The 27,222-nt window shown below is 36.9% G+C and overlaps 1 protein-coding gene across 1 annotated transcript; it reads left to right on the plus strand.

Annotated features, from left to right (window-relative positions):
* The first annotated feature begins 16,964 nt into the window (after positions 1–16,964).
* On the plus strand, positions 16,965–27,093 carry ggt5b (gamma-glutamyltransferase 5b). Its single transcript, XM_008424163.2, has 12 exons — positions 16,965–17,236; positions 18,486–18,613; positions 18,830–18,925; positions 20,339–20,534; positions 22,479–22,639; positions 22,743–22,889; positions 22,976–23,106; positions 23,808–23,995; positions 24,076–24,167; positions 24,251–24,360; positions 24,435–24,545; positions 25,703–27,093. The coding sequence occupies exons 1-12, from the start codon at positions 17,064–17,066 to the stop codon at positions 25,847–25,849; spliced, it is 1,680 nt and encodes a 559-aa protein (XP_008422385.1). The 5' UTR covers positions 16,965–17,063; the 3' UTR covers positions 25,850–27,093.
* The last annotated feature ends 129 nt before the right edge of the window (positions 27,094–27,222 follow it).

Raw genomic sequence — 27,222 nt, forward strand, 5'->3', positions numbered from 1 at the left:
TGCGCATCTCTCTCAGGGGAGTATGTGTTCTCTGACATCTGTGTCTCTTCTGCTCCAGGGACAGACAGAGTATCATCACTAATGTCCTCTTCAGCAGTGGCCTGCTTCAACTACGCTGCTGTTTTCATTCATCAAGAACATTATCATCAAGTGTTTTGATCTTACAGCTTAAACTTTAAGACCATTTTTAAAAATAATAATAATATGTCCATAGAAATCTTGTTAAAATTAATCTCCTCCATTTTTTTCCTTGTCATGTGGTATATGTACCTCTTCATGTTGGTCTGGCACTTGTCTTTTGGAGACACTGGGCTGCAGCAGGAACATTCAAGCCTCGAGGTGCAAAATGGCCCATTTATTGTCCTCAGAGACAGAGAGACAACAGGAGAAGGTGGGCTGAAAAAATACAAACAAAAACACGTTCGCCAAAAGAAAAATGTACAATGGTTCAAAAGTGGAAAGCAAAAATTTAATTTTGGTTCATTGCCACACTCAAGGCTCAGATTATCAAATTTTTAAATGCTGCAGTGCACACAGCTGTGGCTCTGTATTCACAAACAGCAAATAATGGTAAATAATTGCAACCTATTTTAGGCATCCACCTATTCTGGATATCTTTAAAATTCTCAACCTATCTGTTTAATATTTTTTGCGTTTCTTTTATGTTTTTTATTTGCTGCTTTTTGGACTTGTTCCAGCTGAGGAAAGTTCCGAAATATTCAGTCAAGAACAACACAGGAAAAAAAAAAGAAAAAATCTAAATGTTTCTAAAAATGATCTGGTATGCAAAATCATTTTATGTCTGACTTTAAGTTCTAGTCACATCTGCTGTGTACTCACACTCACTCTCTTTGCACAATTTAATATCACTGAAACATTAAACAGGATTAATGATTAATGACAGAGTGGATTGGGTCACCCGATGAAGAATGGGCTTTCTCAGGTGAGTCGTTGCTCTCTCGGATGAGCATCTGGTTCTGCAGGATGTAACATCACTGGAACAGTGGAGGCAGGAACGCTCAGTAGCTGAATGAGATTAATTATCGAGTTAGAAACTGATACCTTGAGACAGTGAAAGGGTAATATAATAACAGAGCATAACAAATTGATCATACAGTGTGTTTATTCCTTTAAAGTTCCTCTGTGGCTTTTAGTTCTGTGGTTATGAGGAACTGATAATTGATTTTTGCTGCAGAATCTTCCCTTCATTTATCAATTTCAACAAACACAAAGAGATGGACTTTCAATGGATCTAAAATAAATTTACATTTGATTAAAATAATGAAATGTTTAACAAATTTGTAATGAGAGACTAAAAATGTTAATAGTTTGTTTAGTGTGAGGATTTTTGTCCAATTTGGAAAAACTAAGAATATTTCCCACCATAATATCTGACCAACAAGTGTTTAGTTTTTATTTACACGGACAAGCTTATTCCACTTTATCAGCTTTTGTTACAAATTACATTCATGAATTTACAAATGACCTCTTTAGCTTTTGTTTTTGTTGCATCTTATGAATACAAAGTACTTGTACAAGTTTTAATGTTGTGGTCAAAGACACTTTGACAGAGTTTCGGCTTCAGCAGTGTTCAAGCTGAGTTGTAGCGTCATGACTTTATTCATTCAGTCCCTCTTTAAGCCTTATTTCTTCTAAAATACCCAATTTTATTCCCAGGTCAGCTGTCTGAAATGCAGCCGCTCAGGTTATTTCATCCACCGTCCCTCTCAGTCAGCCTGAATGTTTCTTTATTTCCTGGTCTGTTGGCTGCAGGCCTCCACTTCCAGATCCCGCTTAAAGCATGCCTCTACATGCCTCACTGGCTCACATTTTCTGTAGCCAACGTTGAAAGCGGTTGAAAGTCACATGAGGCGACATGCTAAGAAACAACAAAATAATCTGGTAAGTCAGCTGTGTGAATGGGAGTGAGTGGCTACAGTAACATATCAGATCCCTGCTAATAAAACAATCACACAAGAAAACATTTGATAAATGTCTCAGATAGGAATTATGCTTGCTGATAATTTTACAGTTCTTTCAAAAACCATTACATAATCTCAGAAAAAATAACAATGCTTGTGCATTTAGTGAAGCAGGATTATTACTATTTTTATTTGTTTCAGTTACTTCAGGGTTCATCAATGTTAACTTAAAAAGTATAAATAAATAAGCAAAAAATGAATTTAGCGACTTTTTCATACCTGTGTCCTGTTTCTTTAATTTCGATGACTGAATAAGATTTCAGATTTTTAACAAGAAATTTTTTTATTTTGTTGTGAAATGTATACATGTATTTTTCAATCAATTAATCAAAATATTTATCTATATTTTCCTGTCCTTTGTACAATTTATAAAATTAAAATTTTTTTTTAATTCAGAAATGTAATTTATTTCTCTGTTCTGTAATTTATTTTCGACACGAAATAAAAGTTTTTTGGGTTTTTTTGCTAAAAGTCCTAGGTACAGGACACCATTATGAGATTTCATTGCTCAACAAGAGCATATGCTAAAAAGCATGTAGCACTTGAGCGACTGTGGCTGTGTGGTTAGAGTAGTTGTCTTGCGATCGGAAGGTTGTAGGTTCGATTCCAGCTTCTTCCTGCCATGTGTTGATGTGCCCCTGGGAGGGCAGGGCACTGGCAAGGCACTTAACCGGTTGGGTGAATGTGACTCTAGTGCAGTGGTTCTTAACCAGGGGGATGAGTCGGTCCCAGGGGTTTGGTGGAGCCTCTGCCAAGGAGGTAAAGACACACCTGTGTAAAGTCGTGATGACGCCCCGCTTTGCCATCACTTGCTGCACAGTATCACGTTACATTGCTTAGTCAATCAGTGCTGCGGAGGAGCACTGATTGAAGGAGTTCCACTCTCAGCATGGATTTGAACTTGTGTCTTTATTTACTTCAGCAAAGCTCAGTTTTTACCAAATTCTGTAGCTTCCGGTGTACTTCTAAATCAAGACCTTAATGTGGTTCCAGTTTCTCTCGAAGGAACTGTGGCAAATTTTAAATACCTTGGGTCAGTCAGCTCAACTTTGAAAACACTGACTATATTTTGAAGAACTGACTATATTTTGAAAGGTAGAGTTCTCAGAGACTCTACCTTTTAAGAAGACTTGGTGATCTTGGGGTGACCCAACTAGACTCTAGTTGAGCCACCCATATGTCTTGAATTTGAGGGGGAAAAAAATAATATTTTATTTATCACTACAGAAGGGTTCAGTGAATATCAAACTGGTGGGTTCGGTACCTCAAAAAAGGTTAAGAACCACTGCTCTACTGCTCTAGTGTAAAGCGCGTTGAGTGGTCAAAAATGATTGGATAAAGTGCTATATAAGTTCAGTCCATTTACCATATCTTCAGGAGCAAAATAACATTAAAGAAATAAAACAAGAAACATATAAACATATGAAAAAGTGAATTTCTGTATAATCTGTCAAATCATTCTTATAATTTTGTGGAAAGTCAGTTTGAAAAGTTCATATAGAGGGATTGAGAAGCCTCTGACATCGTTCAGGATTGTTTTATTGAAACATTCCCAGAACAAATCCTGCACAGAGAATAAAGGTACTACAAAAATCCTTTCCATGTTGTCTGCCATATTGCAGCTAAAGAGTGCAGGCTACATGTTTTAGTGATGGCAGGTAGTGTTTCAGCAGGTTCTGGAAACAGGAAATACAGTGTCAATATAATGGCACCCATTGTATTGTAAGACAAGACCTGACTTTACTTTGTCCAGGTGTAAATGCTGAAATGTAATCCTGAGATTTGAAGATGCTGCAGGAATTTGTAGAGTATTAGGATAATTAGTTGCAGTTGGTCCCACCTCTCTTCCCAGTTGCTTCATCTGAAGCTAAACACATAAAGAAGAAGAAAATATGTTGTGTGCCTGTGGGATGATTTAAAGGAAAACACTGAAACCTCTTCTTTTGTGGTGTGGCTCCCACTTTAGATACTCCAAGTACATTTCTGTTTAACATCTTCACGGAGAACAAAAAGCCTATTCAGCTCAAGAGTTGGCTTTTTCAGTGTTGTGTGTCAGAGTTCACCTTGTTTTAACTTTGATCAAGTGAAGAAAAAAACAAACTTTTACGTCCCATTTGTAGTCTGATTCTTTCTCATATCAGAAACATTTGAAGTTAGTAGGAAATCAGTTGTATAGTAATTTGCAAGGATTTATAAATCAATGAATGTCCCGTTTTATATTCTCATGCCTGTCATGTTTTATTCTGTGACAGAGTAAAACATGTACAAGGTCTTTGACAAGACACTGCAAATACGCAAGAGTTCAGACTTGCTACCAAAACCAAACCTGGAGAAATTCCCTCATGCGTTGTTTTGGAATGATGAGTTGTGAACATGCAGGAAACAATGAATCAAATTTCAGGACACTAGTCCACTGTGCTATTAATAATAGACATCAATAGCAACCTTTAGAAATGTCCAGTGGAGCTGAAACAACCCAACATCTGTTTGTCTTAACCAAGAACTCATGAAGCAAAAAACATGAACAGTTCTGACAGAGGGAGGTCAGTAACCTCCATAATCATCTGGATGCTGAGGAGACTCATGAGGTCCCTTGTCAAAGATCAGTCGGACTGAATAACGGCAAAGTGGAACAAAATGTAAATGTATCTCGGTCCGTTCTGCACAGTTATGACTGCAGGCTTAATCCACTCAGAGAGAAACTCCAGACAAACCAAATTTCACATAATCCCATCATAGCAAAAAGTGAAGTTTCTTGGAATTTTGTTTTTTTTCATTTGACAAGCAAAAGTATTCATACCCTCACGTTTTTGTCTAGTTTTAGAGACATAATTAGGTATATATGTGACAGACCAGATAGTGCACAATTGTAAAATAAAAGGAAAAGAACATGGATATTTTTCTTTTTTGTAAATGGAAATATGAAAAAATGGTGGCATGCATTTGTAGTTAGCTTTAGGGAGAAAAATAAAACTTTTTCTGCTTCCAACTTTGCAAATCTAGTGACTGAACTCCATAAATTGGATTTAAGCCATAGCAGGAAGAGACTCCACCTGGACTGAGATTTTTTGGAGTGCAGGGAAACCTTTACTGACTTTATTGACGGTTATCTACACCAATTAATTAACCTCACCAGAAAGGCCAGCTCACTGACCCAGTTCAGGTGGTCGGAAACGAAAAAATCTAAAGCTAAAAGTAACATCACTATTGGGCAATGTCTCCCAGTCCAATGATGAAGCTGTTGCTGAACTAAAACGTTCCTTCATTGACAGACTGCGGCATTCAGGTGCACAAAAGAGCCGTACCTCAGATCCTTCCAGCCAGCTGCTGCAAGACTTTGTAACCATTACCAAAAAAAGCAAAGACATTTTTTTTTTTTTAACCAAAAAAAGTCTTTGCATATGTTTTGTATGCAAAGACAGGGATGCATACGTACATCTATTTGTCTATGTTTGTATGCAATGTTATGGTTTCTTCACACTAAACTGTGTTTATAATAAAAGTACAGGTGCACTCCAACCATTAGATGGTTTCTGAAGGCTGTTGTGACGCTGGATTTTGTTCAGGAGTATCAGGGATTGAATACAAATGTACACCACACTTTTATCAGCAATAAGATTTGAAAGTCATGTGTCCTTTTCCTTCAAATTTACAATTGTGTTCTACGTTACACGCTCTTGTCAAGCAAGCCCTTAAAAAATACACCAAAGTTTGTGGTTCCACCAAAGGTGACACATTTATGTTCGCTTGTTTCAAAGCTTCAAATATTTTTCCATCAAAACATGAAGCACAAAGCTGGCTCTGGAAATGCTCCAGTTTTTCATTGTTTTATCTATCCTGTCCTTGATGTCCATTTCAAATTCTATGAAAAGGTGAAGCTTACAGAAAATACAAAAAAAAAATGCTTGTTGCTGTTGGCGCTGGTTTCAAAGAAGCCATCTGTTGACTTTTTTTATAACAGTTTGAAATTCAGTCCCCATGGACGCCTCTGTTGAAGCAGGGAAAGTATTTTTTTCTCTAAGTGACACAACGCTGGCTGCAAAACTGAAAAAAAAAAAAAAAAGAACAGGAAAAGCTGCAGCTTGGCTGTGGTCAGTGAAAGGTTACTTGCACAAGTTAATGACATTTTAGAATGACAAATTGCAAAGCTAACATCTTTGAGCGGTTATTCACAGACAAACCATAAATAATGTTCACCCCCATTTGTTTACACAACCCAAGGCATGGGGAGGCCACTGAACTGTAACAAGACAAGGAAATTTAAAACCACCCAATTAAAATTGTCATGACATGTTTCTTAAAGCCAAAGCTTCGACTTGATAGTTTCATTGATCTATCCGTTTTAGCTCGGCTGCCTGCCAATGAACTTGGGTTTGTGCCATGGTGATTGCTTAAAATCCCATTTGGCATCATGAAGACATCCAGCAGCCTCAAGGGGAAACAGATCCAGACATGATAGCTGAATATTCAGCAACGTAGGAGTCTCCTAACTCTGTCTCTGTCTCTGTCAGTAAGCTATGTGGCTTCTGACAACCAGTCAATGTGAGTATTATATTCTTAAACTTAAGGTAATTATGATACCTGAGGCTAAACACACATCAGACACATCAGCTCATTGGAGGCTGATTGCACCCTGGACATGTTGTCAGTCCATCAAAACGTTGGACTCACTTCAGCACCTTAAATCATTTGATTAATTGAGTGAAGTTTATTTAACTTCGCTCATAATTTTAAAATGAATTTTACATAGTAAAAGGAAATTACATGATAGCTTGTACACCATTCAGACTATGTAGTGTGACATAAACATTTATGATATTAAAATTAAATAGCAACACAAGCAACGCTTAACAGTTCAATTCACGTTTGACTAATTCACATAATGTGAGTTTCATGCTTCTGTTGTAATCTTTGAGACTTTTCTCTCGTATTTTGTTCTGTTTTTACAGTTTTTGGGTTTTAATCCAAGTTATTTTGTCTCCCTCTGCCTTTAACGCATAAATTCACAACCTGTGACAGAAAAGGGGAAGCAAGGTTTCTTTGAACACATACAAATAACCACAAACATACTAGATATAGTTATGGGGACAAATAATATTAATGATTATAAGTATAGTCATACAGATTGCATCCTATGATTCATTCATTTGCAAAACCATCGTCAACGACGACTTAAAGTTGTTTTCTTTGTAATTTCATCAGCTGTACAGGAATGTTGCCGCTCTGCTTTATATCAGCTCGGTTCACTGAGGTTTGTGAACATTTGTTTAAAAAAATCCAGTTGAAAGTTTAGAGATGCCAAATTGCCAGAGATCGCTGAGTTTTCCTCTTTAAGTTGTAAAGATGATTATTCACCATTTTAATGTTGCTAATGTCGAAAACTACTTAAAGAATTGTAAAGGGAAAAAAATTTAGATGTATTAAGTTTAACAATTGATTTTATTGGCAAAACTCCTCAGGAACAATGATTGCTGCCCTTGAGTTGCACTTCAATCAGTTTGGAGTGTTTGCACTCTGACCAAGGTGGAGAAAAGGAGCTAAATTACTTCATTAAACTGTTTAAAAAAAACATATTAGGTCATAAAATATTTTGTATTAGAAAAAAATCTGATGTGCTGCACCACATCAAATTCTAAAATTTTATTTGGAATACAGTTGTTTTTAAAGTGACCAAATATGTGGCTGAGAAAAATGCATGATTCATTACATCAAGCTCATACACATTAGTAAAAAATATATACATTTTCTACCAGTGCATGATTGAGCAATGAGTTATTAGGGATGAGGCAGTGATTACTCTCCATCATTCCTGCCTTTTCCTGTTGCATGTCATTCCCTTTTTTCCGGGTGAATCAGACGGGTAAAAATAGTTCTGGGACTATTTATTCAGAAAAAGGCGGAATCAGAATTATTCTGGTGCCTCATCTGTCAGCCTCCGAGAGTTTTTTCCAAAAATTATATAATCCAAAATACACAAAGACACGACACAGTTCAGGAGAACCCCCCTGAAGCATGAAAATGTAAAACAAAAGTGCAGAAAGATGCAAATAAGAAAGGAAGGACTGGTTTGAATGAGCGGACTCAGAGCTGTACACGCTCAGCGCTGTGACAGGATGCTGGATTTGAGTGAACAGGGGCTGGCATTGGTGAGTAGGGGGGCTGCTGGTATGACGCAGGGAGTGCAGAATAAAGGGATGCTCTATTTATAGCAACGCAGCGACCTACAGTATGATATTCTTGCTGAATCTTCTCCTACACCTTCTCTCTCTGCTTACATTGACTCAAATTATGGCACGCAGCTTGTAATTTATTCAGACTAATTAGGGGGCTTTGATAGCTGAGGATGAACTAATCCTCTCACAGCTCGGGGCAGATCCACTCAGCAATGAGGAAATGAAGGCCGTGGATAACAAAAAACACTGTAAATTTACATTTATAAGCGCAGAATTCCTGGATTTATTTTTTAGAAATGTTTGTGAAATTTACTTTACAGGATTCTTTCATCCTGTAAAGTGATTCTGTTTGGAAAAAGTGACTTGGGAATAAGTTCCTGGATAAATACAGGTCATATTTAGTAATTGGGACATAATTTAGAAGAAGTAAAATTCAGTGTGAGAATGTGCTTAATTCTTTTATTTCTGTCTCGGGGTGAATTTTTGCAGCTGAAAATATGCACATTATCGTCCCCTGGTGTTGAAAGCTGTACTGATCACAGGCGCTTTGGATAAAAAGAAGTTTTTGTCTATTAGGAAAGCAAGACAATGCAATTATATTTGCTTAGCTGAATTTATACTCTAAGTGATTGACAGAAAATCAGTAGAGCAGACATAAGTCGCACTAAAAACATAAAATGAACCAAAAAAACAAACAAACAAAAAAAAACATACAAGTGAAAAATGTGGGATCAAATAAAAACAATAACATATTTAAATGCAACCACAAGCAAATTAAATGGTAAAGCCATTTTATACTTTGCAAACTCTGGTTTAAGTCTCAACTTAAATGAGTCAACATTTTCTCTTCCTCTCTGGTATTCAGGGAATTTGTTCCAGGAAGAAGCAATAAAAACATCTGCAGTCATTGTAGATTTCAGGATAAGAGTTCAGGTGGTGACGGATAGTTAAATAAATATGATAAAAAATTTTAACTGATGATATCATAGAAGTATGACTGCCTTTATTTTTTAATTAAAAATCCATAAAAGTCATAGCGACCCTGCAGAGAGCTTCATTGAAATGGAGTTGGCTTCTTTTATCCAGTCATGCAAATCAGTCAAGCTTTCAAGGGAAGCAGTTTAGATGTGTGTAAAACCGTAGCGTTTGGGCCTCAAACATAAAGCGTCTTAATCTGATGGTTGTTGTTTGGCCGATAGTTTGAAATAAGTCCTGAGAAGTTGAACCAGCTTCCCATATTCAGGATCTTGACCATGACCTTTGCATCTGACCTTAGATGTTTCTGGGAAGAGTCCGACTCTGTCGTTTCATCCTTTATTCGACGTCCAAAAGGCAGAAATAAGCTCTGCAGACATAATTATTGTACCTTCAGCATTTTCTTTTCTTTGTTTAGTTGGTTTGACAATCTCCAACATGCTTTTCACCTGTACTTATGGTTTGATTCTCTAATAAATAGATTTTTATTTTCCAAAAAGGAATGGTGCTGATTACGTCCTGTTTGTCCTGATCTCAGAGTCACGCCTTTCGAGTAGTGATCCCTCGTGATGTCCTGCCTTGCAAGCTTCTACTGGCCTTAATAGGCCTTTGTTACACACTGTTCAGATTTTTTTTAATGTCTGTTTAATGCCCGTTCGAGAAAGAGAACATCTAAAACTCCCACAGAACGAAACGTTTTCTTGATGTGGGTAGTAAAATTAACTGTTTCACTGCTATATCTGGAAAATAGAGTAAACTATTGTCATGCTTCTAGAGACTAATGAACGTATTTTGTGCTCTTTTCTCATATATTGACACACTTCCTTCAATTTTATCAAAAGGCCTTTGACATAATTTGCTTGAATGGTATAAATTACCTGACTTTTGAGCTATTGTATTTGAAGAATGTTTCCCCTGTCTTCCATGTGACTATTTTAAATGTTTGAGATCAATATTTAACCACTTTAAAACATCAGACAAATTAATTTAAATACAGAAACGTCTTTTAAATATAAATTACTCATAAAACGCTGGTGAAAATAAAATGAGGACTAAACAGGCTTCGGAGCTTATTGAACAAATTAAAACGGTACATCAACTATATTCAGTTACACCTTCCGATAATTTATACAGAGAAAGAATCCTACTTCAAACAGAATTTGATTCAGTCACGAATGTCAAAGCTATAGACATGCACCTGAGGTCTCGTCTCACCTATGAGTCTGGGGATCGTGCCAGCAAAATGTTCTCCCATCAACTTAAACAGTCAACAGCTGCAGGTTTCATTACAGCAATAAAGGATGAGCATGGTAGTATATTTACTAACCAAAATTAGATTAATGCCCAGTTTAAGTCATTTTTTGAGAATTTGTATACTTCTGAAGCTGATGACACTGCCTTGATCGAAGACCTGTTTAGCAATTTGACTATGCCCATTTTAGATGATTCGGACAAATCTAAGTTGGAGGGCACTATTACAATATCAGAAATAACTCAGGCCATCACAAAAATGAAATCTGGAAAGGCGCCTGGTCCAGAYGGGTTTCCCATAGAGTTCTTTAAAAAATTTGCACCAAAATTAGTCCCTTTACTGTTAAGAGTTTTTAGGGAAATATTGGACCAAAAGGCTCTTCCTGTGACTATGACGCAAGCAGTTATTTCACTAATACTTAAAAAATCTAAAGACCCCATGCTCTGTGAATCATATCGTCCAATTAGTTTGCTATGTTGTGATTATAAGATTTTGGCAAAGATCCTTGCTGGCAGACTAGAGGATGTTCTTCCCAAACTTATTCACCCAGACCAGACAGGGTTTTTAAGGGGCAGGCAGATATCCAGTAATTTGCGAAGTCTCTTTAATGTAATCTATCAGCGCCATAATGTTGAACCTGAAGTAGTAATATCCCTTGACGCCCAAAAGGCATTTGATAGAATTGAATATAATTTTTTGTTTACTACACTCAAAAAATTTGGATTCGGCCCAGTTTTCTGCACTTGGATCACCATTTTGTACAAAGCCCCACATGCGTCAGTACAAACAAATTAGGTCACGTCTAGTTTCTTTCCTCTTTCACGTGGTACTCGACAAGGATGCCTCCTTAGCCCCCTTTTATTTGATATTGCTATTGAACCTCTGGCAACCATGATAAGAGACTCTGCTAATTTAGCTGGTGTGCAGAGAGGTGGGCACGTTAACAAATTATCCCTCTATGCTGATGACCTCCTCCTTTTTCTGTCTAGACCCAGTATCACAATACCTATTGCTCTAAATCTAATTGAAAAATTTGGGCAGGTATCTGGTTATAGATTAAACCTATCCAAAAGTGTTTTATTCCCAATCAACAAAAAAGTGTGTCAAATGACCTTCCATAGTTTCCCCTTTACAGTCATTAAGGATAGTTTTGATTATTTGGGTGCCTGTGTAACATATGACTACAATTGCTTGTTTAACAAAAATTTCACTAAGGCATTGAATAAGGCTAGATTGAATATGGAGAAGTAATCAAAACTCCCTCTGTCTCTTGTAGGAAGAATAAACTCAATCAAGATGACAATTATGCCAAGGTTCTTATACCTGTTTCAAACCATACCAGTCTTTATTCCTAAGATGTTCTTCAAAGAATTAAACAAACATGTATCTGTGTTTATCTGGAATAAAAACATCCCACGAATTAGAAAGGAATATCTGGAGAGACAGAGGGAGGATGGTGGACTATCCCTACCTAATTTTCTTTACTATTACTGGGCAACCAATATCCATAMGTTTTTGTACTGGTTTAAGGATCAGTCAGATGCCGAATCTCCAGTTTGGGTCCACCTGGAACAACATTCCAGCAATCCAGTTTTGCTTGGCTCATTAATATGTAGCCCTTTACCATTGATTAAATGTCATCGGACAAACAATCCTGTTGTTGGGGACTCTCTAAAGATATGGTCCCAATTTAGGACTCATTTTCAAAGTAGAAATGCATTAACTGCATCTCCTGTGCGATGCAATGTTCAGTTCACCCCATTCTTGATAGACCCATTCTTTCAGAAGTTGCATGAAAGAGGCATAACTTGCATAAAGGACCTCTTTGAAAGAGACCAATTTATTTCTTTTGAACGGCTAAATAGGGACTTTGGTGTACCTCAGGCTGACTTCTTCAGGTATCTCCAAGTATGTAGTTACGTGAAAGATATGAATCTGACTGATAAGGGCTTTGTATCAGCTATATATGGCAAAATTCTGAACGCCGCTTCCCCATTGCTTAGACACCTGAAAGAATCATGGGAAGAAGAGTTAAGGGAACCATTTACTGATACAGCCTGGCAGGCTGCAATTTCTAGAATCCACTCTTCTTCAATGTGCATTAGACATAGCCTGCTACAGTTTAAGGTGCTGCACAGACTATACTTGTCCATTAATAAAATATCTGAAATGTATCTGGATGTAGAGTCATCTTGTGCTAGGTGTGGGCACAGCCCTGCTGACCTCAGTCATATGTTCTGGCTTTGCCCCAGGCTCTTCCCCTTTTGGGAGTCAATCTTTAGCACGTTTACATTTGTACGTAAGAGGAATATTGATCAAAGTGCTCTAACTGCTCTATTTGGGGTTGTCCCTCCGGCCCACCAATAACAACGCAGCAGACCAAAGTCATAGCTTTTGCTGCACTACTTTCCAGACGCTTAATATTATTTAATTGGAAGCGAGTCGCTCCTTCTCGTTATCCATTGCTTATGGATAACATCCTCCATCCATAAGCAATGGATGGAGGATGTTATGTTTCCTCTGAAGCTTGAGCATCTGAAACATACAGTCAATGACTCCATTCAAAAATACAACATTACCTGGCAGTCATTTTTTTTGTATTTTGAGACAGTCTTCATGAATATGTAGTCATTTCACCCCCCTTCTTCTCTCCCTCTTCCCCTCCACCCTTTTTACTAAATATGTGATGTTAGCACCTGTTGTCATTTTGTTTTTGTTTGTTTAATTGTTGTCATTACATGTCTAAAACAAATAAAAAGATTTTATTTGATAATAAATTACTCATAAAACACTGATATTTCTCTTCTTTGCAAATAGGTGCTTGTTTCTATCAGTTTTTAACTTATCCATCAAATCTCAAAGAAATTTTTAGTCCTTTTTTCTTTGGTTTCTCACATTTTTACAAGCTGAACCTGAAGAAATTTTGACAAGTTCTTAACATTGAAACGTTTTATGCTGACACTTTTTTTTGAAAACATTAAAAGTGGGATATCTGCCAAAAACTAATAATTCAGACAGCCAAATAAATGTGTGCTCACAGGCAAGAGTCAATCTAGACTAAATATTACACATATTAGTAATATTATTTATCAAACTGGACTCATACTCAAGCACTAAACAATGACATTTTGTTATTTTTAGGGTTTTTTCTCAATAAACAATAAGGAAAAGTGTAAAAGATTACAGTGAATCACATCTAACCTATTATTTTACCCTTCAGCTGTTTTTTTAAATTTCATTTTCAAATAAAATGCTTGTGACTCAACATAGCATTCTAATGAGACAAACATGACTATTTATGACTGTGCACAAATTGATCCGGAATGTCAGGAGACACATATTTTGAGAATATGACACAAACGGGTAAGAAGCAGCCTTTTGGTTGTTTATTGCTGAAAAAATGATCCGTCAAAGAGGCTATTGTCGCTTCTTTATAGTGACAATAGCTGCTATAAAGAGGCTATTGTCCTCAGCACAGCTGTCAAAGGTTTGACCTTTGACCATAAGCCCTCTTCTTTTTTCCTCTTCTCTTTGCTTCTGTCTGAAAACTGAATCAAAATAATGTTTAGTATTTTGGTCAATTACAAGAATAGGAGAGCATCTTGCTGTATTACAAATAAAAGGTTTATTTTTAAATATATAAAATGTGTACATGCATCAAATGAATTGAAATAAGCTTTAATCTGATATATAATGATGTAATTGTTGTGTAGATAATGTTAAGTTTAATTCAACTGAATAAAACTTTTTTTTTTCCTTTTGACAGAGAAAATGACCCTTCATTTTAAATATTTTGGAAATTTAAAATAATGTTATTGTATTAAAACATATTTACTCCTTTTGAAATTTTGAAACTAAGATTGTCCACATGTAAAAAATGTGGCCTATGACAGATTAGGAAATCCTCATGGTTGTTAAAAAGAAAAGTATCTTTTACTCAGCATGACTTATGAGCGATGAGTAACAAACGCTGCGCCACAGAACGATGACTATTTACTTTTAATGCATTACAATGGAATCTGGATTATGTTGGATCTTTAGTGTGAGAAACATCCTGATGAATGTCGATTTTCTCCTATCTGACAGAGGCAGAAATGTGTTAACATTAGCAGCCTTAAAAGGACTGTCTAACATACAAAAGACTTAAAGAACAGTTTATACAAACTTGCAAGCAGAACAGTGTGAACTTTCCTTTTGTGGTGTTTGTCCAGAATGAAGAAAAATGTATAAACAGAAAGTATTTATTGAATAAAAAATGGGTCTGAAAGCAAACTGTTGCTGACTCGATGGCATCCAGCTGCAAAAATTGTACAGGAAAGATAAAATTTGTGCCTTATTAAGTACAAACATTAAGGGAGAGATGGGAGACCAAATTATACAAGAATCGATGCAGAACTGGCCTGAGTTATATCAAAATAACCCAATACAACTTCCAACATCAAATCTACATGTGGCATTGAAGAGGGTTTATTCCTACAGAAACACATTCTGGGACGACATTCCTGATATTAAGTCAGAACAAAAGGCTTTCCTTTCCATTAGATTCCCAAATATGAGGAGACTGTGCAAATCTGAATACACAATTAATAAAATAGAAAGTACACGGTCATTATGAGGAAGTCTGACTACAATCCAATGTTAAAATGTTGCTATATTTCACAAATTGTCAGTCACCAGTGTTTTATTTTACTTTTGTGATTGTTTTTTCTTCTCCTTTGGGATATTGACGTGTTGCTTATATTTTATTAACGTTAACTTTTAAAAACACATCACCATTTAAGCAATAGGAATTGGAACGGTGCGTTGGATTGGTGTGGATGAGTTCAAACATGTGAGGTTATGAAAGACCTTACAGGTAAGGATTTTGATGCAAAGACATACTGCAATGGTAAGACAAAGACTCTCATGAGCTTTAAAAATCCAATAAACACTTTTGCTCTTGTTCTACTTTCAAGATTTATTGCCACTGAACAAAAAAATCTCCTCCGTCTAAGTCAAGGTAACAGAGAGCAAAACTGTGTGCCAACTGCAGTCGGGTGGCCTTCTGGCTGCACAGTCCATCAGTAATTGTTGCATTAAACCCTTTAAACTCAGCAAAGATTTGCTTTTGAATTTCATTGGTCCTTTTACAAAACATGTTGGGGTTGCAGAAAGATAACCTAATCCTACTTTGAAGTGTGTTGAGAAAGGAGCTGGAGAGGAGGCAAGGAGAAAAGGTAGAGCTGGATGTCATCTGCATAGCAATGAACTTTGACACTGAAACTATAGACAATAATGCAAAAAGATATATGATCAATAAAAGAGGAATGAGGACAGAACCTTGATGAAATGTGGTAAGTGTTGTCAGAGTGGTATAATTTAAATATTTAACTCATCCAGCGAATTTTATCAAAGACTGAAGTCAATTATGTTCTAAATCTGGATAGGGTTATAGTCATGAGAAAGTAAATTAAATTAAATAAATGTACTGTTGTATTGTAATGGCCACCTTTGCCTTCTGTTAAGTGTTTTTTTAATTGTATAACTTTTTATTCAGCATTAGATCTTTTAGAATAAAGTCTAACGTCATTTCTGTTTTCAAATGGCAGCTTTAGTGCTTTAAGTGTTGGTATGTAAGGCAAAGATAAGATCGTTTTAAGCAATTTTATGCTATGTTATGTCAATTTAGTCAGTGTTTCATATGTTTTATTTGAATTTTATTGTCTTTAAGTCATAATCATCAGAATTACAGAAAATCCATCCATCCATCCATTTTCTTACACCCTTCTGTTGCTGGTGCCAATCTCCAGCTAACGTTCCAGGTGAGAGGCAGGGTCACCCTGGACAGGTCGCCAGTCTGTCGCAGGGCAACACAGAGACACACAGGACAACCATACACACACACATTCACACCTAGGGTGAATGTACAGGGACAATTTGGAGAGGCCAGTTAACCTGACAGTCATGTTTTTGGACTGTGGGAGGAAACCAGAGTACCCAGAGTAAACCCATCATGCACAGGGAGAACATGCAAACTCCATGCAGAAAGACTGGGGCCGGGAATCGAACCCAGAACCTTCTTGCTGCAAGGCAACAGCTCTACCAACTGTGCCACTGTGCAGCCCATTACAGAAAATAAAGGTTTGAAATGTTTCACTCTTTAATTAATCTATGACAAAAAATACTGTTTTTTTTCCTAAGTTTTGATTGAAACGTTTAAATTTGACTTAACAAGTCTTGGGCAATACCGTCAGAAGATTGTTGTTCAAATTGCTGCTCTTTGGGACATTTAAGCCTCTGGGCGATTTTCTTTCCAAGACCAACAAACTTTGCTTAGTCTTGGAAAGACCAAGGGGTATAGAACAGTTTTTGATAACTTTCAAGAAGTGTGAAATAAATCGGTCATTGAATTACTAGACACGCACGTTTTTCGGGAGCAAAACATGACATCAAGGTTTTTCCCCTCCCCACGACTCATGGTTAGTAAGAATGATCCATTCTACATCCAGTAAATTACTGCTTTCGTTTCTGGAATCTCAGGGTGAAAGAGGAGGAGGAGGAGGAGGAGGAAGAGGAGGAGGGGTGTGAGCCAGGGTAGTTCATGCTTTGGTTAATACGGATTTGATTGTGCGTCTGTGCGCACTTCATCGAGCGCAGGCGAACTTGTCTGTAAAAGTTTTACCCACTCACACACAAAGCGCAATGGCCAAACATAAGCCCTGGCTGACGGCATGCTGCGTCCTCCTTATTGTGATTTGCGCTGTTGCTCTTGTGAGCCTGTGCATCGCCACGCTTCTTGGTGCGGGTTGCTCCGGCGGCAGATTCAGACATGCGGCTGTTTCGGCAGACTCGCAACTTTGCTCCGAGATCGGAAAGTAAGTGGCCTCCCTCCTCCTTTCTTGTTAAGACTTTAATGTGATCAAATTGATGCTAAAAACTATTTTTCATTCAGAATTTTCCCACCTGAATCTTAAAACGTGTTTTTTATTCATTGACGTGCACCTGAATTGAATCGGGCTTCGCCTCCTGGCAGTGGGAATAAGCAGTTTAAGAGATTTGATCGGCTCTGTGAGATTATAGCATAGCGCATCCAGGTCCTTTGATTGCTCTGAGCATTTGCCGAATCAATTCATTCAGAGTACATAAACACTGATGCTGTCGTTTATGTTGAAAGGTCTTGGCTCTGCTTTGGTTATTTGTCTTACTTGCAGTTGCGAGTCAATTAATCAGTCATCACTAACTTCAAAAGTGCAAAGGTTGTTTCACTGGAATGTGTGCGACTCTTCCTGCTTTTGTGCACAGCGGGGGATTTTTCTTTTTTTTTTTTCTTTTTTTTTTCCTTTGCCCTTGTGAGAATGTTTGTGGATAGTTCATTTTGCAGTTCAAAGCAGAGACAATTAAAGGTTCAGATGTGAGTGACAAAGAGATGAACTGAGCGCAAACTCCGGAACATTGGCTTAAAGTTAAAAAGGTCAGCTTTGCACACACATAGAAAAAAGAAAGTTGCAACAAGTATTTTATTAACAGAAGAGAAGCATGTGTCTCTGTGTGTAAAATAAACATTATTTTTGTTAATTTGCTTTCCACAAAGTTTTTTAATTGCAATATTTAAAAAAAAAATTATGTCAAGATTTGAAAGTGATGTCATCGCTCCACCTCTAACTCACAACCACACGCCAGTCTTCGGTGCACCTTGAAACTCCTGCAAAACTTTTGAGCTGGCAAGGTCTAAACATTCCCAACGCTGCCTTCTCTTGCAGCTTAGGAGGCAAAGAGCAGTCAGTGCCAGCATTCGTGAAAAGATCCTTTATGTTTCCAACACAGACCGCAGAGTTGTTTTCTCTTTTTTTTTTTCTGCTTTTCTAACGTCACTCCAACTGAGGTGAAGAAATCCAACCGTGACAAGCGAGATGTATTTTTGCAATTATTACCTGGTCACTTTCATGAAAGACAGGGGAGCACAGGGATTAACTTTGAATGGTTTCTCAGTTGTAAAATAAAGGACACCCCCAGAGTAAAAGCCATCAAATAACACATCAGTGTGCCGGTGGGTGTCCAAATGTGCGCGGAGCATCGCAGTCAGATTACTGGTTTCCCGTAAATCCACCGAGCATTGTTTTCCAGGAACATGCTTCTCCAGGGCGGATCGGCAGTAGATGGCGCCATTGCAGCTCTCCTCTGCACATCTGTGGTCAACCCTCAGAGCATGGGAATAGGAGGAGGCTCCATTGTGGTTGTCAGAAATAAAACAGGTGGGTAGTCTGCGTTTGACTTATTTTTCAGGACATGTTTTCGTTGGGATCAAACCTTTGAATTATCACCACTTTTCTTTCTTTTTCAACTTACGTGGTGTAGAAATAATCATCAATGTCATATTTTACCTTTATGTCACTAGAGATTCAGACCGAGTCATACACAATAAATATATTTTGGGTTTGTTCATATTTACTTTGCTCATTTATTCCCAGGCAATGTTAAAGTTTACAACTTCAGAGAGTCAACCCCCCAGTCATTCAAACCTTCTCTGTTAAAAGACTGTCCCACTAAATTCGGACTGTCCGCAGGTAAGGTGCACCTGATACACAGTCCGATTTTTGACTCGTTTTTTGTTTGTTTTCCTAATTTAATTAAAGTACAGGTGATCCAGAAGATTTTTCCACATTTTCCACAGCTTTTTTTTTTGCATATTTATTAAAATTAGCAAACCAAGAAATCATATTTCCATAAATGTTGACAACCTTCATTTCCACTGATCCTCCTTAAGATGTTTTTATAAAATAAGTGGAGACCATCTGTGGAAAATTCAGTTGACTAGATTTAATTTGAAAGACACAGTTGACATCAGGTCAGAGGTCAAACTCCAAGCAATCAAAAGGGTTTTCTGTAGACCACAGAGACGGGATTGTCCTGCAGCAGGAACTGAAAAGAATACAGGAAAATCTCTGTTAGAGGGTCAAAACGAAAGTCATTCCCTAATAAAGGACACATGACAGAAAGTCTGAATTTTGCCAAAATTCACTTGAAGGACTCTTAGTCCACGAGAAACAAAAATCTCTGGCCTGATGAGACAAAGATTGAACTCTTTGATGTGGATGCCAGGCATCACTGCGTGAATGTGTTGCACTGGCCACACCAGAGTCCAGGCCTGAATCTCATTAAACATCTCGGGAGAGACCTGAAAATGGCTGCACAGATGTTTCCGTCCAACCTGACGGAGCAGGAGATGAACTGCGAAGAAGAATGAACCAAACGGCCCAATGATGCGCGTTCAAAGCTTGTGGCATCATATTCAAAAAGGGCTTGCTCCAAAGATGACTTAGCAAAGTTTTCAGTGAATACATAAACGTGATTTCTTGGTTTTCTATTTACAACTTTGCAAAATAATCAGAAATGTTTCCATATTGTCTTAATTGGGTATTTGTGTGTTGAATTTTGAGGAAAGCAATTAATTTTAATACGATTTGGAATAAGTCTTGCACATATGCAAGTCAAGTTTATTTATATAGCAAATGGTCGATTTGCTATATAAGCAGGTAAATATGTTATATAAACAGATATATCTGTTTTTCCTGAGTAATGTCAATTTGCTTTTTGGAGGCTGATCAAGGAACAACTTACGAGGAGAGTTTTAGGTAACAGGTGTGATTTGATTCGTCTAATCTTTTATTCCAGTTCTTGTATTATTATCTATCCGCCCTCAAAAAGAATGGCTCAAATAAATAATTAAAAAAAACCAAATAATATGAAATTTATGTCAATGATGAATAAGCCCCTGATCAGAATTGCATGTTTACAATAAGAAACCTTAAATTAAACTTTTAAGAAATCCAACGCAACTGAAAAATGTCTCTTTTTTACGAATATTGTCTTGTCTAAGAGCTACAGTTCATTGTTTTGTTGTTTTTAGGTAAGATGTCTTCACAGTTTTAGCTTCCAAAATATTTTGTTTTTCCTCATTTTCCTCCTCAATGTTGCAGGTAGTCAGTGGATTGGCGTTCCCGGGGAGCTGCAGGGCTACGACGCCCTGCACAGAGAGTACGGGAAGTTGTCCTGGGCCAAACTGTTTGAGCCAACCATTAAACTGGCCAGGGAAGGAATCCCCATCCCTCCATACCTGGCTCGCTTTATGACCCACAAGATAGTGAAGGCGCATGTGGAAACGTCATCTCTGTGGTAAAATTTCAAACATGCATCTCAGACAAAGAGGCTTTAAAAAGTTTCAAGAAAGTATAATTGCTAGCGCACATGAAACGTACAGAAATTAAAGTAAAATTATGTGTTTCAGCAAAAGAAATGAACTCATTGGAAACTTTCTTTTAAATCTCCAATTCTTTTAAATCAAAAACACTTTATATAACCACCAGTTAAAATTGACTGATTGTTGCTCTTTACCTCTTAACCTCTATTTTCACTTCGAACTGACTGTGAAAATGATTTAGACAAAATATGCTTCACCTTTCCTCATAAACCCCACTCAAAAACGTTATATCTTATTGCAAAATATTTTTCATCGAAGCAAAACTTTGGTGAAATGTATTGCTTTCCTGTTGGTGATGAATTTCAGCTGTTTGGAGCAGTTACTCAATTGTGTTCTGACTCGGCACAATTTTTATGTAGCAGCAGTGCTAGGAAAGAGGCCAGCAAAAGTTTTGGATTATAGTCGTCCAATGTTTCCATGACGTTGCTCTAAGTTTATGAAGGCTGCGTCTAGAGGAGGGTTTGTTGAGACTGATGGAAAAAGGTGGGGTCAGGAGTCAGTCGCTTAGAGATTCACTCCTCTGTGCAACAAGAGATGGTTTCATCTCAGAATCAGGGGGAGGCTTTTGTGAGGAAAGTTTTGCCCGTTTCACACTTTTGCCTCATTTATGTGTTTCTAATCATCATGCAGAAGTAATCTGAGTAAATATCTAGTGTTCTTTCAGCCATTTAATTCCTCTTTTTATGTTAAAAATTTGGTTTTTGTCATTAATAAGACTCCTAATTGGAGATTGCTCATTTCAACGTTGTATTAGACTGAATGTAGGTCTGATGCTAAATAGCGACATTAGGCACATAGCATATAAAACCAATTCTCCAGTGTAAATTTGTAGAATCTTGTATTGATTACTCAAGCAGAACTTAGGCTTCTGAATAACTATTGCCTTTTTAGGCTGAATACCAAAAAGCACGTTGCTATGTAGTTACATATACATTTATCCTCTTATTTGAATTCTAAAATTGTGCATTATTTCTCCCTTAATATTTATGCATTCACTATTCATAATCTAACTTATTCATTTAACTAGTAGTCTTAATTTTAGGCCTTACTGCTAAATCTTTGGAGTAAAATGACCTGGGAGAAAAGCCTTACATGTAAACACTTGATTGAAAAACTTAAATGTGCTGAACCTTCTTCACCTCCAAAGTCTTACGTTTAGGGTCCCTGACGGCAGAAATTGTGGCTCATAAATTTGCATTTCTGTTGTATTTTTCTGGAATGAATGAGACAAGTATGAGCTGACCTGAAATATCTCCAATAAAGATGTGTTGGGAGGCTTTTGCACAAAAGAATCAAAGTCAAGCTTGTAGGCTAAGGATTTGTGGTAGCAAGAAATGTTAATTCAGCTCCTATAAAAGTAAAAACAATGATTGTGAACTCAAAAAGCAAAATGCAAAAAAATTAATAAATAAATAAATCACAGATGAGATAGATTACCATCTGAGCGTCAAAACCTCAGAGCGCAGCTGATGAAGGTTCATATTTCTTTAGTTTGGAGAGCATTGTGATGTATTTTTTCATTTCACTGCTTCATCACAGTATTCTGGTTTGAGCATGCTGGTCTTTCAGAGTTTCTCTGTGTGATCTTTTTCTCTCACTTTCCTACAAAATATATGATTTAGGTAATGGTAGCTTTAAGTTAGGTATAGGTGTTCTTTTTTCTTTCTTTAATTGAAAAACTTTCCAGGGTTTACCCCACTTCTTCACAAAGCCATTGTAGGGCCTGGCTCTTTGTGAATTTAAGCAAAACAAAACAATTTAAGCATCAAGTCAGGTCACTTTTTGTCAGGATGTATTGTGTAACAACTATTTTCTGCTTTTGTCTAATGTATGCTTTTATCTACTTTCGTTTTGTTCAGCGAAGTCTTTTGCAACAAGAACAAAACAATCCTGAGAATGGGCGACACCCTGCAGTTTTCTAAACTTGCAGAAACCTTGGAAATCATTGCAAAGGAAGGAGTAAAAGCCTTTTACACTGGCAGGATTGGACTTGACTTAATCCAAGACATAAAAGACGCAGGTTGGTGCAAGATTGGCCTGGGCAAACTGAGGCTGTGTCATTTAATAATGTAAATAAAATAGAAGCACATAGACTTTACAGAAATGTGTTTTTTTGTCCTTAGGTGGTACATTAACAGCGGACGATCTGAAGTCTTACAGTGTGCGGGTTGGCAGTCCATGGACAGTTTCTCTGGGGAATCATAAGATGCACATCGCTCCGCCGCCTTCCGGGGGGCCGCTTCTGGCTTTCATTCTCAGAATCATGAAAGGTTTCACATCTTTTGTCGTAACTCAGATGGGATTCTTTGAATGCGTTCATTTGGGCAATTAAAAACCTGAACTCTTGCTCCCAAAGGGTTCTCGTTTACGCCAGACTCTCTGGTTGGTGAAAAGAAAATTCAGATGTACCATCATTACATAGAGACAGCTAAATTTGCTAACGGACAAAAGAGGAACATTCGAGATCCTGCCTACAGTAGCAGCAAGGTGGGTACACTGAAATTATTCCTTTCCGAGAAAGTAATTGTTCTGACTCAAGCATTACAGAGTTTGACGTAGTGTAAAATGTATGAATGCACTGAATGCAACTTCAGTATTTCATATAAAATTGAGTTTTTGCCTCTTTATTCAGCTATTTACTCATTCTGAAAAAAATGGGGACAAAAATCTGATATGTTTACAGAAATTACTGGAAACAGAAGAGTATAATACAGAAAATTGCCAGGATTAAATTGGAGATGGACAATATGTATTCAATAAATTATAATATATGTCCCATTCTTTGGTCAGATTAAAAGTACCTTTTGAAAAAAAAAAAGCCTTTAAGGAAATACTTCATTAAACCCAAATTTCTGTGTCTAAAAATATATATTTTCATTGTTCTGATGTAATTATATTAACTTTACTATAAGCTAATAAAGGCTTTTAAACATTTATGTAAGTGTAATTATATAAAGTGTTTAACTCATAAAGATCCTGAAATAAATGGACTTTTAAAAATATTCTAACTTATTGAATGGGTCTTTTAGATTGGAAACTAATAGCCAGACTAGAGATGGATTTATAATAAAACAAAATAAAATATATTTCAAAAACTATTAACCCTTTTAAAAGTTCAAAACAATGAATTGAACAGTAAAAATAAAATAAGGACAAAAGTGTTAATTTTTTGTATGTTACTCTTTCAGATTGCTGATTACTTAATTGATCCTTCGTTCGTTGATCGCACAGCGAGGCTGATATCCTCGAATAGCACACATGATAACTCCTATTATCTCAACCACAAGCCTTTGCCTGATAACTTTGGAACGACTCACGTTTCTGTCATTGATGCGGACGGACTCGCAGTCTCTGCCACCAGCACCATAAACCAGCTGTGAGCACAAAAATTATTTATATTTTCAAAATCCACATGAAGTGACGGCACAGTCCTAATTCCGCTGTGCGGTTCTGCAGGTTTGGAGGAGCCATCTACTCTCCACGAACGGGGATCATCCTCAACAACGAGCTTGCTGACTTTTGTGGGAGAGTAGATTCAATAAGGGGAGGTAAAGAAACAAAACTGACCGCAGAGTTAAGGACAAATCCGTCCGACGTTCACTGATCCTGAGCCGTTTTCCGTCTCATGCAGGTGAACAGCCGCCGTCCTCGATGACTCCTCTTATACTGGAGAAAGAATCTGGAGGCATCCTTGTGATGGGAGGGTCAGGAGGAAGTCTCATCACCACATCAGTGGCCTTGGTAAATCACTGCTTGCTTTGTTGGTTTGTTTTTGGGCTTTTTTGGGATTAAATAAGTATATTTTTTTCTAACAGTCTCTAATAAACCGCCTGTGGCTGGGGATGAGCTTACAAGACGCCATTGCTGCTCCTATAATCTTCGTCAGTTCAAACAACGATGTGAATTTTGAACCAGGATTCGATCAGGTGATGTATTTTCATCATGACTGTGAATTTCTGTTTCACATTGATTTCCACACTTATTAACATCCCTGTTCAATGAGGAAAAAAATTACATTTATATTTTATTGAGGGAGCATCATCCAACAATGAACTGAAGTGCAGATATTCACTGGGACAAAATACAATGTTAAGAAATGACTTTTTATTCATCAGAGGAATTTCTCATAATGTATAATGTTCTAATTTTAAGTTCATCAATGTGTGGGAACCTTTAATTAATAATACTTGACTTACTTTCTTCTGAAATATAAAAAGTGATGTGCCACAGAGACACACTTCTCCATCCAGAGGAGCAGCCATATTTAGCTTGGCAGGGCCCAAAGTTAGGAGAGCATCAGCTGCAGCAAAAAGTCATATCTGGAGTTTCACCAACTCTCCAAAATTAGATGCCATTTAATCTTCTTTGTCAAACTGTCACAAAGGTAAACATGCAGTTTGTTAAACTCTACTGGGACTTTACCTGGAAATGTCAGATTTGACAAGGACTAAACTTCTGAATTAGAGGATGAACAACAAGGTGATCTGTGATGCTGTGGGCCAGTTTCTCCTATAGAGTGAGGCCTCATTAATTCCTGGAAATGTAGGTTTTTAATTAAACATCTGGTGGCATCTGCCAGAAAAAAAAGGAAGTGTGTAACTGTCCAAAATATAACAAAGTCAACATAGAAATGGTTCAAGACAACATCGACTTTTTCCTATAACTATCTCAACTTCTACACTTAAAGCATGTGGAAACTTTGTGATGTAAAGTGAAGATAAGAGAGCATAAAAACAAGCTTGATATCTTGCAAAGAGGGATGGAAGATCCAACTTTGTGTGTGATAGTTATTACAAAAAGGGTCTTGTAATAACACTTGTAATAACAGCAGAAATGCTAAGTACCACACCGCTGATTCTGTACCAAACAGGATATTTTTTGAATTGGAAAAACATGTCAGTATTAGATGATACTATAATATAAATTCAGTTTAATTAAAGACTAAATGTCTTTACCAATGTGCCAATATGTGTGTAAAGAGCTGTAGAAAATGAACTTTCCTATGACTAATATGGAGATTTTCATATTGTATTTGTCATACTTTTGTCTGATTTAATTTTAACTGTGCTGTGTGTCGTTGTAGTCCGTCATAAAAGGCCTTACGTGTCTTGGACACAAACCTGGGAACTGGTCGTTCTTTTTAAATGTGGTCAACGCCTTGGAGAAGGAGGACGGCTGCATAGCGGCAGTGTCAGACAGCAGGAAGCTGGGAATGTCAGCTGGATACTGATCATGAGGATCAGGCGTAACCGTCCACAAATGTCTTTTCTTTGACTAACTGAGCCTTTAGGATTCGTACCAGTGAATGTGGTGCAGCTCTGAAAAACGGAATGTGAATGATACTGTTTTTTTATTCTATTTGCCTTTTAGGAAGAAATATGAATGCTCAGAAGTTGGGATCTTTTAATCCACCTAGAGAGATAAAAATGCTGGTAATGAACTCCAGCTTTGTGTTTTTAAAAAGTGACTGAATGTAGGCGCACATCCGTATAGTATTAGTCTAATACTATATAAAAGTTTTAAAAAAAGAATCACGACCATGAACATATTTTAGATGAAGACAGATACAGATGATAAATGAATACTGTATATCCATCCAACACATTCTTCTTTTTGTTTGTTTTTTGTGTTTGTTTGTTTGTTTGTATGTTTGTTTTTTACATATATGTTGCCTTGTGCAGCTATAGAACTGTGCAGACGTTTTAAACCTATCCAATATAAGCAAATAAGAAGCAAAGATTTGACACAGAATGATGTTTCATTGATGCACTTTGGGAAAGAGATTACATTAGGTTCATGCCTTAATGGTATTTTCTCAGATTCAAATAGGACTGCATCTCTGTTTCAGGTTGCTAGAAACCAAGTGCCTAAAGAAACCAGTTTCAGATTGTTTTATATCACATGAGACAAAACTTGCTCAGTCTACAAGTTTTGCAAAACAGTACCAGCAACCCAAAAGAAAAAGCACAAACTAGTCTGAAAATGATTGTAGAAAGCAGCCAAAGTCGGAAGAAATAAACTGAACAATCTTCACAACGTCTCAATCAAGAACAATTTTCCTCCCTCCTTTAAAAGGAACATTTTGAATAAATGAGGGGTGGTTTGAGACTTTTGCACAGTCCTGCATTAGTGTTTAGAAACAGTAATGTTGAGATGCATTTTCTAAAGAGCACTGCTACCCTTGTTCTCATAAAATGGGTATGAAAGTTTCTGAAAGACTGACTTTGCAGTCGACATTTATCACTTTGCACTGTTGACCCATATTTACTCTGTTACACGTAGCAACATAAATGTGTTTTTTTTATATTTGAACTAGTCGATTTGTTGGTGTTTGCTACTACATGTGAGCCAGTTAGCCTCTTAAAAAGGAAATTCTGAGACACTAAAACCTTTTACTGTGACTTTTAGCATTTTACTGTATCAGAGAGCCTTATGCTTATAATGTTTTAGATTCAATATGCTGTAAAAAAAAAAAAAAACTATTTTTACTAAACCACTTTTTTACTTGTGTTTTGTTTGAAGTGTTTTTAAAGACTTGTTCATGACTGTTCACTGTTTATTTTTGTTTTTTCACAATAAAAACTTTCCCTTGATTCTGTTTAT

This window comes from Poecilia reticulata, linkage group LG12, assembly GCF_000633615.1.
Source record: "Poecilia reticulata strain Guanapo linkage group LG12, Guppy_female_1.0+MT, whole genome shotgun sequence".
NCBI classification, from domain to species: Eukaryota; Metazoa; Chordata; class Actinopteri; order Cyprinodontiformes; family Poeciliidae; genus Poecilia; species Poecilia reticulata.